Source organism: Nycticebus coucang, chromosome 5, assembly GCF_027406575.1.
Source record: "Nycticebus coucang isolate mNycCou1 chromosome 5, mNycCou1.pri, whole genome shotgun sequence".
In the NCBI taxonomy this organism is placed as follows: domain Eukaryota; kingdom Metazoa; phylum Chordata; class Mammalia; order Primates; family Lorisidae; genus Nycticebus; species Nycticebus coucang.
Window position 1 is genome coordinate 58,273,329 of NC_069784.1, and position 13,535 is coordinate 58,286,863.

Consider the following 13,535-nt stretch of genomic DNA (forward strand, 5'->3'; position numbering starts at 1 on the left):
GTGATTCATTCTGCTGAAACAGCAGGGACAGCCTGGGTCGATATTGACTGAAAGGATTGAAGCTTTTTGGCCCAGCTCCAGGGACCCCCACCCTGCCCAAAAAGGACACTGTACCCCATGGTCCCTGTGTTCATTCAGCTGCCAGCTCCTCAGGCCACCACCTACGCCCAAAAAGGACACTGTACCTGAATACATGGACAGCCTCCCTCACCTGCAGCTGGAGCATGGGCAGCCATGTCATATACTATCCTCCTTGGTCTGAAGAAATTCCCCTGGACCAAGCCTCCAGCATCTTGGGTGAACCTTCTCTGCCCCTTTCACTGTGGTGAAAAAGTGGACTGGCCCCACCCCAGGCCCCCCTCACCATACCCAGAACAAAGCACATCTTCCAGGACTGTCTCTGTCTAACTTCTAGGGGCCCTCAAACTCCATCACAGCTTGGTGTAGGCATTGTCCCATCTCCAGGCTCCCAGGATCCTCTACTGGAGACCACATAAGCACCCCCTTAAGGTGGTTCTACCAAGGGATCCATCGTTTCTAATCCACACAAAAGGCACCTGAGGAGCTGGCAATGGCCCAGTGGGTCCACTGGCCTGTGAGGCACCTCAGAGGTGAGCTGTGAGCACATCTGATGGCTGGTGCAGCACCTGACGGAGGCTCAGAAAGCCCTGGAAAGCCAGGACACAGGGTCAACTTGACCAAAAAATATTTATTGTACAATTACCCATCCCTGGATTTGATGCAGGCCCCTAGAAGGTGTCTCCACCTTCCTGATTTATTTTCAGCCCCTGAGGGCTTCATTGTAGATCAGAGTCAAGGCCCCCAGGAAGGAGACATACTCCTGGAAGTTCACCTCCTGGTCTCTATTCCGGTCCAGGTCTTCCATCAGGCGTGCAATCTCTGCGTCCTGCAGCATCTGATGTTAAAAAAGGAAATCCAGACTCAATGGTGATAAGAACCTGGACCCTCCCTTCCCGGGCCCAGCCGGCCCCCTCACTTGTCACAAAAGATCTGTGACCACCTGGGCTTTGCTTCTCCTCAGCTCCTGTCCCTCACTCAGGGCAGAGAACACCCCACTCCAGGAGGGACCAGGTCTGCCAGCTTCCTCCACTGTGTGCCCCAGGCCTCAGAGTGAATAAATGGGTGTCAGAGGCACCTGTTCTGCTTGAGGTAGGAAAAGGGGCCTCCAGAGCAGACCACTCACCGGGCCAACGGTGAGCTCGTTCTGGATCAGCTCCTTCAGCTCCTTCTTGCTCAGGGTGTCTCTGCTACCCTCTCTCCTGGAGTACTTGTGGAAGATGCCCACAAGGAGGCCAATGGCCTGATCCAGGGGGCTCGCCATGGCTGAGGGCTGGACTGGAGGCCCAGAAGCTGGTCAGTGCCCTTGGCAGCAGCAAGGACACCTCACTCACCCCCACACTCCAGGAGCCCTGTCGCCACCACCTCCCACTCTTTTTGACTTCCCTGCCCAAACCACAGTCTCCAGCCATGCACAGCGTCCTTGGGAGACAGCCCAGGGCTGGAGAGGAGTGAAAGATGCAAGTAGGGCCAAGGGAGAAGTGGTTTAAGGGGTAGCAGCTTTGGGCACAGCTGAAAATTGTCCTCCCAGGGTTCCAGAGAAGTTAGGGAGTGTGACCAAGAAAGGACAGAGGCCACATACACAGCCTCGTAGGGCCAGACACACTAGCAATGACACACCCAAAGCACACCCTCGCGCACCCCAAAAGAGCTCAGGGAGCCTCCCATGAGGATGCCTTAGGCTGGGACCTGCCTGACACAGCCCGCAGCCCCTGACTCTGCCTCCAACCCGGGGAGCTCACGACCGGCCGGTCCGGATGCCGATGCCTACTACCACCCGCGGAGCCCACGGCCGCCGGGCTGGGGCAGCGGGCGGCTCGACTCCCAGCCTGAGGAACGCCCTGGCGAGAACTCACCAGAAGGGAAGAAGTGAAGCGCCAAGACAAGGGACGGGCTGTGTCGCAGTCCCGCCAGCCTTATAGCGGCCGCCGAGTTGGAGGCGAGAGCCCAGCCCCCACCCGACAGCCCGCGCCGCACCCCTCCCCCGCCTGCCCCGCCCCGCCCCGCCCCCATAACTTACGCTGCACACACCCCGGCTCCCCTGTGAACATTCCCCTCCATCCCAACACAGGGCTGCTCTGGGTTAGCACAGGAAGGGGCAACCTAGTGGAGCCCACTGCAAGCCCCCCAATCTCCGTTACTCAGGTTGCTCTTCCTGACGTGTGACACGGCGTGGGGGGAGGCAGGGGCCGGCAGTCACTTCTGCCTGCCCCTCTGCGGTGTGTGTGCTGATGCAAAAACTACTCTCGAGGCCAGCGTCAACATGAGGGAGGGATGAGACCCTCACGGAGGTGGGGGGCCGGGATTCTACCCTTCCTGCGCCAGGCCCTGTTATCCTGGGGTGACAGTTTCAAATGAACCACTCGGGAAGAGATTTTGATAGAGGGAGGTGGGAAGAAAAGACAGTATTGGCCCCAATACTGAGAGGATGGGGGTGGGTCCTACAGAAGGGAAATGGAGGAGAGAAAACATGGCATGGAGGCAGACTCCCCCTTCTCACTGCTGCTACCAGGACAGCCTCCTGTGGGTTAGGCCTCTGCTATGGGCTAGGTCGCACCACTGTCCTCAGGAACCACCACACTCCATTCCCTCCCAGGATCCTCACTCTCAAAGCACTTCCCCCTTAGCTTTCTTCACATCTGGCAGAGGTCCTGGGAGGCAGCAGAAGCCTGGTGAGTTTCCCCATTTTCCAGGAGGGAGAAACTAAGCCAGGACAACCTCAGTGACAGACATCTATGCTGAAGGACAGGAAGTGGGGTAGGGATAGGACCCAGGACACTAAAACCTGGAGGCCATCTCAACCCACCCCAGCCAAAGTGGCCAAAACATCTTCAAAACCAACCTCCCAATACCAGGAATGGAAAAATTTTTATTTCCTCTGTTGGAAGGGTCCATCTTGGAGGGAAAGAGGGGCAGAGACCAAAGAGGGCCTGGAAGAGGCCCTGCACAGGTCAGGGACAAGGGGCTGGTGATGAGGGCAGCGGGGACCCCTAGTCATTTGTTGTCCTCCAAGAAGAAGTCGTTGTAGGCCATGCACAGCGTGGTCAGGAACACCGAGTACTCCTTGAAGTCGATCTCCTGGTCACTGTTTCTGTCCAGGCTTTTCATCAGGTCATCAATGCTGCTCTCCTTCATTTTCTGCAAAAGCCAACCTGAGGGACAGCTTGGGGACCCTGCCAACCTTGCCCCCACTGCAGGGTGCACACACATACACACACACACCTGCAGCCTATGGGTGACCCCTGCTGAGTCAGGACTCTGAGTATCTGGCCTCTCAGAGCCTGGCCCCAGTCCACACTTTGTGAAGGGCTTGGCACCAGGTAGGGGCTCAGCAACCTGACTCCTGAATCTAAATAAATTACAGTAGGAACGCTAGTCCAGCCTTTCTGCTCCTCAACACCCTCCCCCACCCAAAAAATAATACCTAGATTGGATACCAACACCTAATTAAAATAGCCTGGTGGTTATATGGCTTACTCTGTCCTCATGTTAGGGGCTAGTTGAGTTCCATATCCCTGTGTTGTGTGCAGCTTGACCTGGACACCCTGGACTCCTTCACCACCCATTGCTGAGTCTAGCCCCACATCCCTCTGAGCCCTCAGATGAGCCACAGTCCCATCCAGACTTAGCCCTTCCTCTTTCCTAGTGAGACCCAAACTCATCCCCCAGCACAGAGTCCTAGAGTTCTGTTGGTCCAAGATGTCCACCTCCTTCCTTCCGTCTCAGTCCATACCCTTGGGCCACCCTGCCCCAGCTTAGGCCAGAGTACCCCAAAAGCAAGTATGACCCCCCACAAGGAACACTCAGACTTGGAGGGGAGAGGGATGGAACTGCCATCTACCTCCCCAAGACTCAGTTCCTTGGTGATAAGCTCCTTAAGCTCCTTCCTACTCAGGGTCAGTTTGCTGCCCTCTCTCCCAGAATACTTGTGGAAAGTGGTGACCATAGTGGTCAGGGCCTTCTCCAGAGGAGTCTCCATCACCGTTTGCAGCTCTGCAAGCGGACAGGGGGAAGATCGCTCTGTTTAGGAAGCCAAACTTTCTGTACCCTCCCGCCCCCCACCGCACTACCACCAGCCCAATCCCAAGGCCCCTCCCTCAAAGGACCAGAGACTGAAGCCCATGCTGAGACGGAAGCCCACCAAACAAATGACCCATGTAGACACGGGAGGGGTGGGAGGGGAGAGTGATAAGACCAGAGGCAACTCTGGAGCAACCAGGACAGGAAAACGGCCACCCTCCCCGCTAGGGGACTGCAGACTGTCCTGCCTAGAAGATGTTGACAAGGACCTGGGCAGAGCATGACAAAAGAACTGGCAGGTGGTAGGGCAGATAAAGGCTCAGGATTTTCTCTCTGCCCCTTCCAGTGTGGCACTAGTTTTCCAGTCCAGAGGCAGTTCCCACCTTAGTCACCTCCTTTTGCCCCAGTGCCTGAATCACCTGATATAAAGTAGTGTCCCTTATTAAAGTGGAGGACAGAGCAAAGACAGAGTCCAGGGGCCAGAGAGGGCTAGAGTTAGAACTGGGCAGTAAGGTCTTAGCAGGAAGCAGCAGAGAGGTGATAGGCCTGCAGCCCAAAGAACACACAGACTGCCTGGGAGGGGGAACGGGACCTACTGGAATCTCTAGGACGATTTTGAGACCTGAGCACAGGGGATGGGCTTGAAGGGGGGTCCTCCATTCCTTCAGCACAGCTACCTCCACCCAAGGGAAAAGGCAGCTGGAGCTCAGTGACTCAGGCTTGGAAACCACTTCCTCCTTAGGGAGGAAGGAGGCCACACCCACGGGCTGCAGGTAAATCCTGCCAAGAGCCCTCCCTGCGATTCTTAAACTGAATCTGTCATTCACCTCCCACTACCTAAAAACCCACCTCAAAGGAACTCAGCCAGCCCCACAGTGGAAGTCAGCTGCCTCAAGGCGTCTGCAGGGGGCGTCCTGCTGACCCCTACCTCCACCCTGCTTGGGGGGGGCCAGGCCTTTCTTGGTGGGGGTTACCACCACTTGTTACCCTCATCACCCAAGGTGGCCCACCAGGTAGGTGAACAGGAGCTAAGAAAGAAGGACTCACCACAGCAGAAGCAAGAGCAGAGAACTCTGGCAACAGACACAGTCTCCCTCCCTCTGCTTGCAGCCTTTGTTCCCTCACTCCCAGTCCCCAGGAAACAGGGAGACAGGCAGGACCAATGAGAAAGGGTCAGGGACAGTAGAGGCCCAGGTCAGAGCCTCCTGGTGTGGAGCTGGGGAGAAACCCCCCTGCCTACTTCCAAGTCCTTGTTTACACACAAGGCTGGGGACACATTGAGCTCATCATGGCACATGTCCTCAGTCCCAGAAGTCCCATCTTCCAACCAGAAATCAAAACTCACCATCTGAATCTGATGAACAATAGGCATGAGGGGGCGTCAGGCTGTCCTGGAGAGAAACCTGGGAGGCATGGCCCCAGCCCAGGGCATCTCCCCAAGTCTAGGCCACCCACCACATGGGGACCCTCCCACCCATCCTGCCACCCACTGTAAGAGAAGAGAAGATACACCCCAAGATGAGAATCCACGGGGGAAGAAGATATTCCCTGCCAAAGGCACGGTCAAAGTCATCAGCTTGCCTGGAACTAGAGGCTTTGAAGGGGCTTTTGTGCCTCACGGGCCCTCAGGGGAAGGACTTGTGAGACACTCTTGGCATAGAAGACTGAGCAAGGCCAGGGGAGGGACAAGGCCCAGTGATGGGGTGGAAGATGAGGACTGGGCAGGGTCTAGGTTAGGGTGCAGTCACGGGTAGGGTGGGGACAGGGAGTTGCCTGTGTCCTGGCACACACTCAAGAGTTGTTCTACCACCAGCCAGCTGAGTGTGAGGGCAGAACTGAGTCAGGCCCTTATTGCTCACCACTGCGCAACCCCTTCACCCCCCCGTCCTCCCACTGCCCCCACTCACCCCCACCCTGCCGCAGGCCCTGGTCGCTAAGCAGCAGGAGTGTCCAAAGTAGAGAGTGATGCCCAGGGGGCCTGCCAGAGAAGGTGCCGAGGTAGGGAGGCCAACTTGGTCCTAAACCAAAACTGGACAGAGTCTCCGCAGTCAGACCCTGAAGGAACATCCAGTTCCTGCCCCCTCCAAAACCTGAGAGGAAGCCAGTGCCAGCAGAGCTAACAGGAAGCCTGAGAGGTCAGGGCCACCAAGCCCTCAAGCATCTGGCCCTACCATCTCCACACTTAGTTCTCAAAGGTCCTGTGACCACCAGCCATAGCCTTGAAGTGTAACCTCAAACCCCCACCCCCACCGCACCCTGAGCCCCTCACCTCTAACCTTCCCTACAGGGAAGCACCTCCTGATCTCAGTTTCCTTCCTGAGATCATGTGTCTGGAACTTTGTCTTTAAAACTATGGCCACTACCCACCACCTAGCTCACTGCCCCCACCAGCCACTGTCCCCCACTCATCCCTCTGCAGTCACTGGTCCTTCTGAGGGAGCATGATTCCCAAGTGAGTACAGCCTGGCCTAGGCCTTGGCGACAGAGACAGGGCAAAGTGTGACTGCATTCTCATGCTGCCACCAGCCTGTTCCCCTGCAGATCACCCTCCCTGATGTAGACAAGGACAGGAGAGGGTTAATCCTCTGTGGCAAGGATTTCCAGTGATCTGGAAAGGGGCCGTAGAACAGGCTGGCCCCATACATGCTAGCCAGCCCTCCTCCCCATCCCTCCAACATGTTCCCTGGTCACCCAGACTCCACTCCAGATCCCAGCCAAGGGCAGATGTGACCTTCAATTCCTCCCCAGCCTTCATTCAAGGTCCTGACAGAGGCAAGGCTACAGTGAGGGGGTGGGGAGGAATGGGCTGGGAAACCCTTCTCTGCCTTTGGTCCCAACAGTCAACTCTGTCTGGTAGGTGTATACACTGCCCCCAAATCACCCCACATCCCTGTCCACCCTTCACTAGTCTGCTTTCTCATAAACTGCTTCAGCCCCACACACCCCACGCCACCACAACCAACCCCCAACCCAGGACCTGAGTGCCTCAGACCACCAGCCTTGCAGCTTCTAAGAATCTTTATTGTGCTTGCTCAACATGGCACATGTGACTGCAGGAGCAGAAACCAGCTGGCAGACACCCCCTGCCCTGGGGGGAGCCTTCATTTCTTTCGGGGCTCCTTATCTGGGAAACCTTCGAAGAACTCGTTGCACATCATGGCAATGCAGGACAGAAAGACGCAGTACTCCTGGAAGTCCACCTCGTTGTCCCTGTTGCTGTCCAAGTTGCTCATCAGTTTCTGGAACGCAGCTTCATCTGTCCTTTTCTGGAAGGGGAAGAGACTGCAGATAGAGAACAGATGCCTGGGACAGAGCTGAGACTAGACCAGGTTTCCGCTCAGGGCCTCTGCTGGGGAGGCCCAGGTTTGGAGCTCCAGCTCTCAGGGCTAAGAAAGGGTGTTTCTTAGAAGAGCCTTGAAAAATGCTGGGGCCACATCTTCCCCCAGTGTTGTTCTAATAGATTACATAATAGTTGTGAAAACAATGTAGAAATCTTTTTTTTTTTTTCTTTGAGACAGAGTCTCACTTTATCACCCTCGGTAGAGTGCTGTGGCATCACAGCTCACAGCAGCCTCCAACTCCTGGGCTTAGGCGATTCTCCTGCTTCAGCCTCTCGAGTGGCTGGAACTACCAGCAACCACCACAATGTCTGGCTATTTTTTGTTGCAGTTTGGCCGGGGCTGGGTTCAAACCTGCCACCTTCGGTATATGGGACCGGCTCTCTACCCACTGAGCCACAGGCACCGCCCGCAATGTAGAAATCTTAAAGGGAAGAAAGTCTGTGGGGGTGTGAGTATCTCCATATCTATGTTTGCACATCCACAAGCCAGTAGAAATTCAGACATCACCAGTTGTTATAGTGATGGCCAGAGTCAGACCATCCTGGCGCAGATCATAGTTTCATGCACCACCCTGGGAAGTTGCTTAGTGCCCTGAGCAAAGCCCTTGGCCGTGTCTGAACCTAGCCTACTTGCCCATCCTCAGCCCTTTTTCTGCTGAGGGCAGTACATAAGTGGTGCTGGTCACTGTTTTTCCATCCCAGGCAGCCAGAGCAAGTGCTCTGCCCTGTCCCCACCCCCAGCAATGGTTGCTCTGCTCAGACTGCTGTCCTCAGGGCCTGGCCCTCCTCTCTGGGACATGCCCGTATGGCACACCCCAGGCAGCGCCCCTTACCCCCAGGAAGCTGGGCAGCTCCCGAGTTAGCAGCTCCTTTAGCTCCAACTTGTTGAGCTTGTACTTGTCACCCTCTTTGCCTGAGTACTTGTAGAAGGTGAACACCATCGCATCCAGGGCCTTCTCCAAGGGGTATGACATGGCAGCAGTCAGGATCTGGGGGCAGGAGGCACAGAGACAGCCTTTACCTACCCCTGAGTGGTGGGTGCGCTCAAATGCCTCACTATACTACTCCCCTCCTGGACTGTTTGGTGAAATTCTGCTCCCACCCTTGGGGGACACAACATGGGCTCAGCTGCCTGCACAGTGACAAATGCATGTTTGCTTCCGGGGTAGGCTGGGCACAGGCTCTGTGGCTCAGGCCTCCTGCAGCACCAGGCACTTTTTCTACTACTGGCTCAGCCCAAGTACCCTCAGCTCAGCTGCAGCTGCCCTACCCACCCATTTTTCTCCATCCGGGTCTGGGCGCGGCTGCTGGCAGCCTGCCCAGGGAGCCCAGAGCGGAAAAAACCAGCCGCCTAGTGCCTCGTATAGGGAGGGGCAGGGAAGGTGACAGGCAGGAATACAAGAGGAAGGCAGGGATGCCAAGGCCTCTTGGGCTGGGCTGCCAGGCGCAGGGCACTACCACACAGAAGCCCACAGGCGCCTCTGCCTTCACTTTGCTTCTTGCGCTCAAGTGTGCACACAGGCTTGTGCAAGCCAGTGTGAGTCCAGAGGTGCCCAGCACACCCACACACATGGCAGCACATGCCAGCCCTGCTTCTTAGAAGTGCTGAGAGCTCAAGTTCAGCCCCCTGTCCACTCCTGTCAGCTCCCTCCCGTGCACGCATTCATGCATACACTCACTCACACCCACCACATTCCACACTCACATCAGGGTCCACGCACCACATCTGGACCCTCCAGCCAGCCGCCCCTTCTCCTGCCCCAGCCTTGGCCATCCAAACCCCTTGGGTGCCAGTTAGGCTAATGCCACTCACCAGGCTCACCAGGCTGAGAGAGAGAGGAAATGCTGAGGAGAAGGGTTGGGGAGAGGAAGCTTAGGGAGAGCCCAGCAGTCTGCCCTATTTATACCCCAGCCAGGCCCTGCCCCTGACAGGGGTGGGAGAGAGTGGACTACCTTCCTCTGTGGGCTCGTGTGAGTAGTGCCTCAGCCCCCTCCGACTGGAAGCCTGGGGACAGGGCTTCCTGTTCCCCTCTAAACAGATAAGCAGTGGGTAAGCTCCAGTGAGCACAGGCAGGGATCTTGAGGGGGTGGGCACCACACTGGGTTCTTAGATCAGCCTGAGTTTTAGGGAACTGGAGGAAGGGGCAGCCTGTGCCTGGGGTAGGGGGATAGCCCCGCTGACAGCTGTGACACAACAGGTAGGGAGTTGGATGACAAGTGGGAAATTGCCTAGAAATGTGGCTGCCCAGGTGGCGGCACAGTCCCAGTGCTGGGGACCATCTCCATCAGCCCTTCCCCACCCTGAAGAGCAAGGCCGGGTGAGGCTGGATAGTCAGGAGGAGGCTCTGTGACTACCTCAGGAAAGTCAGTGGATAGGTCTTGGGCCAGAGAATGATGGAGCAGGGCTGGCTGTGAGGTGTGGGGGCTTCCGGGCACATCAAAGGAGCAGAGGAGTGCCAGGTCAGGGTGGAGATGGGGACCAGAAACAGGGTGATCTCTCAGCGTGGGGCAATTGGGACTGCATGGAGCCAGAACTAGGGGGCTAAGTCACTCAGTGGGCTGCAGTTTCAGGGTAGGGGGCTGCTTCATGCAGTGCCCTTTCCCTCCACACAGGGCAGCCTCTCTGGCTGGGAGTGAGAGACTCAGATACCCTAATCCTATTAGTGCTGCTCTCTGGGCTCCCACTGCCTGGGGCAGGGAACAAACACCCACCCACCCCACACCCCGCCGTCCTCTCAGAACACAGGGTCATGAGGACTGAATTTCATCCCCCCTCCCACCTCCCCACGCCAGGAACCTCAGGCAGCCTTCTCAGCCTCCTTGACAGCCCGATGGGGTCAGCTCAGAGACCCCAGAGCAAGAGAGACAGGCCCTCCAGCCTCCACTGGATGGGAGGATGGGTGTCCCTGTGTTGGCCCCAGCCCCTCCTAGGGACCCTTGAGACCACTGCATTTCTGTAGGATCTGAAACTGCTCTCAGGGCCAGTGGGGAGCTCCCAGCTCCTGTCTTCGGAGCCTCCTTTCTCCAGTGGAAAAGGCCAGAGAGGAGCAAAGATCTCAGCAGGGCTGTGTGTCCTCTGAGAAGAATCAAACCCAGCCAGGCTGACATTGGTCTTTTATTAGGAGTTAAACAAGCATTTTCCCATCGTGGGCTCACACTCTGCTGAGAATCCTGGCCTCAGAGCAAATCCCACCCCTCCCACCCACACAGAGAGGCAGTGGGGCCCAGCAGGGGCTGGGGCTGCTCTAGCCCTCACTAGCTGGGCATCCTGAGAGGCTCCTACACACTCTGAGCCTCAGGGGAAAATGTGGTAACAGATGGGGAACCCAAGCCAGTCCTGACTGAAAGGGGTACAGCAGGGAGGGGAGCAAGTCCCCCAGGGTGGGGACTACTGGGAGCATGGAGGCTCTGGGGGGCAGGCCTAGTAGAGACACAGGCAGGCCAGAGAGCGCACATACTCCACAAAGTCCACCTCAAAGTCCTTGTTGGTGTCCAGTATACTCATGAACCTGTTGTAGTTACACTCTTAAAATTCAGTCTATGCAAAGGCAGGGTGGGTAGTGGAAAGGCAGGATGATGAAGGTAGAGCAGTCTGGGCACCGCCTCACCTTCCCAAGCCCTGTCCTATCCTGGTCTCATTGGTGCACACTCTGCTGAGCCTGGGTGGCCACTGGGCAGATTCCTCGCCTCCCATCCACACTGACAGGCACCAGTTGGCCACCCCAACTCACATCCCACCTGTCCTAATAGTGCACCCATTTCAATCTCTCTCCCAAATCCTCCTCGGATCCTTACTGAGGACCTGTGATTTGCACTGAGTGCCACTGTGGGGTAGGCATTCTTCATAGCACAAGGTGGCAGGCCCCACTTTATGAGTGATTGTCACCCCACTTTACGAGTGAGAAAACTGAGGCTCCTACCATGTCAGTTCCCTTCTTCCAACCCCCTCCAAACAGTCCAACCCCCCCGCCCCACTCACCCACCCCCCACTGTCCCTTGCTGTCCCATGTCCATGCCTGTCCCCTGGTCTCACCTTGCTGAGTCAAGCAGTGCCTCCCAGGGGCTCCCTGGTGCTCACTGGGGTCCAGTTAGGCATCTCCTTCTGCAGCAGCTCCTTGAGCTCCACCTGGCTCAGCTTGTGCTTGTCCCCAAAGTGTACTGAATATTTCTGGAAGGCGTCCACAATGGTGGCTATTGCCTGCTCCAGGGAACTGGCCATCCTCACTTTCACAGAATAAGGATGTGACTCACCTCTGCCCTTGGTGTTTCCCAAAGACTGTTCCCAGACCCATCTTAGTCTCCACCAGGCTCCAGGCCTCACAGGCCACCTCTTCTGTGCAGCTCTCCCTGACCACACCAGTCTCTCTTAATTTATGTCACAACTGTCTCCATTGTTATTTTGCTGAACAGAGGTCTCATTTCTCCAACATCACTGCAAACTCCTCAGGGAGGGAGCATCCCACCCCACCACCTGCACCCCCACAGGGCTCTCTGAAGACTCTCTAGCTCTCTGCCACCTCTTCTTACCCCCAGCACCCAGAAATGCCTGAGTCTCAGTCTGCCCCACTCATGAGATGAGGCCTCCTCGCCTGTGCAGCTACGCAAGAAGACCCTTGCCCCATGCTCCTTTGCCCTCAGACCCTTGGAGAAGTCTGCATTAGCAGAGAGGGTTGGGTATGAGAGGACCCCAACACATCTTCTCACCACTCCCCTCACCATGCTACTTGCCCCAAACTCAAGCAAAAACTTGTGGGATTGTCTCTACCTCTTACTAGCTATGCAATCCTGGCTGTGCCACGTACCCTCTCTGGCCCTCAGCTCCTCACCTATAAAGTGGTGTTAATCCTACCTCCCAGGGTTGTCAGGGGCCTAAACCAGATGTTCTCTTGAGAGCTGCCCACCTCAGGTTTTGTGGGTTTCTTGTTTTTTTTTAGACAGAGTCTCGCTATGTTCCCCTAGATAGAGGGCCGTGGTGTCACAGCTCACAGCAACCTCAAACTCTCGGGCTTAAGCGATTCTCTTACTTCAGTCTCTTCAGTCTCCCATGTGGCTGGGACTACAGGTGCCCACCACAATTCCTGGCTATTTGTTGTCATTGTTGTTTGGCAGGCCCGGGCTGGGTTCGAACCCGCCAGCCCCAGTGTATGTGGCTGACAACCTAGCCGTTGAGCTACGGTGCTGAGCTCAGTTTTTTGTTTGTTTGGTTGGTTGGTTGGTTGGTTGTTTTTTGGAGACAGAGTCTCACTCTGTTGCCCTGGCTAGAATGCCATGGCATCATAGCTCACAGCAACCTCAAACTCTTGGGCTCAAGAGATCCTCTTGCCTCAGCCTCCCAAGTAGCTGGGACTACAGGTGCCCACCACAATGCCTGCTATTTTTAGGGACAGGGTCTCACTCTTGCTCAGGCTGGTCTCAAACTCCTGAACTCAAGCAATCCTCCTGCCTTGGCCTCCCAGAGTGCTAGGATTACAGGCATGAGCCACTGCACCCAGCAAGACCAGCTCAGACATTCACCAATCTATGACCACCTACATTGAGCTTGCTCCCCGGACCTCTGGGGGACTGAGGTAGAGGCTGTGTAGGGCACCCTGTTCTGTTAGAGGGGAAGCCCTTCCTGGAGTTGCTCACCTACTCCCAGTTCCACTGTGCCTTCCACAGCCTTCTGGAATGATGCCTCCTGCCTGGGAAAGCCATAGGTAGCCAGGACAACCAGCCCAATGTTGTTTCCATGATTGCCCAATGACTCACTCCTAGATCCCCCAGGGCTGGGGGGCCTGCAACACAGGGCAGCCAGAGCCAAGACTCTCCCTGAAGATTTCCCTCTGCTGGAACCACTGCCCAGAGTGAATGGCTGGCATGGCTGTGGCTTGCAGGGAACTGGGGTGCCAAGCACTGCCTGGGGTCTAATTCCTTGTGACAGCCCAGGATTGGAGCAAGTGTCCAGGTTACCAGGAGAAGTGAGGGCCATGGCCCCAGGGGATGAGGAGCCTCAGAGGTATGCAACATACCCTCATGGGCCCCTGCCAGCCAGCCTGGCAACATCACTGCTGCTGTCTTGGAAGCCCAGTGCCTGGAGGCTGGTGGAGTCCTCTCTTCC

General features: G+C 56.5%; 3 protein-coding genes across 5 annotated transcripts; all 3 read right to left on the reverse strand.

Annotated features, from left to right (window-relative positions):
- Positions 1 to 691: 691 nt before the first annotated feature.
- S100A6 (S100 calcium binding protein A6) lies at positions 692 to 2,056 on the reverse strand. Of its 2 annotated transcripts, none has more exons than XM_053591144.1 (3): positions 1,935 to 2,056; positions 1,205 to 1,356; positions 692 to 916 (listed from the first exon to the last, which is right to left on the reverse strand). In XM_053591144.1, exons 2-3 carry the CDS (start codon positions 1,340 to 1,342, stop codon positions 782 to 784), a joined length of 273 nt encoding a protein of 90 aa, XP_053447119.1. In that variant the 5' UTR covers positions 1,343 to 1,356; positions 1,935 to 2,056; the 3' UTR covers positions 692 to 781. The 2 variants fall into 2 exon arrangements, with proteins under 2 accessions (XP_053447119.1, XP_053447118.1); XM_053591143.1 differs by lacking the exon at positions 1,935 to 2,056 and adding an exon at positions 1,808 to 1,929.
- An 880-nt stretch (positions 2,057 to 2,936) lies between these two features.
- S100A5 (S100 calcium binding protein A5) lies at positions 2,937 to 4,787 on the reverse strand. The gene is made up of 3 exons (XM_053591129.1): positions 4,695 to 4,787; positions 3,920 to 4,071; positions 2,937 to 3,216 (listed from the first exon to the last, which is right to left on the reverse strand). Exons 1-3 carry the CDS (start codon positions 4,756 to 4,758, stop codon positions 3,073 to 3,075), a joined length of 360 nt encoding a protein of 119 aa, XP_053447104.1. The 5' UTR covers positions 4,759 to 4,787; the 3' UTR covers positions 2,937 to 3,072.
- Positions 4,788 to 7,104: 2,317 nt separating this feature from the next.
- LOC128585810 (protein S100-A4) lies at positions 7,105 to 9,347 on the reverse strand. 2 transcript variants are annotated; one of them, XM_053591128.1, is made up of 3 exons: positions 9,252 to 9,347; positions 8,272 to 8,427; positions 7,105 to 7,364 (listed from the first exon to the last, which is right to left on the reverse strand). In XM_053591128.1, the coding sequence occupies exons 2-3, from the start codon at positions 8,410 to 8,412 to the stop codon at positions 7,200 to 7,202; spliced, it is 306 nt and encodes a 101-aa protein (XP_053447103.1). In that variant the 5' UTR covers positions 8,413 to 8,427; positions 9,252 to 9,347; the 3' UTR covers positions 7,105 to 7,199. The 2 variants fall into 2 exon arrangements, with proteins under 2 accessions (XP_053447103.1, XP_053447102.1); XM_053591127.1 differs by having other exon boundaries at positions 9,144 to 9,302.
- Positions 9,348 to 13,535: the final 4,188 nt, after the last annotated feature.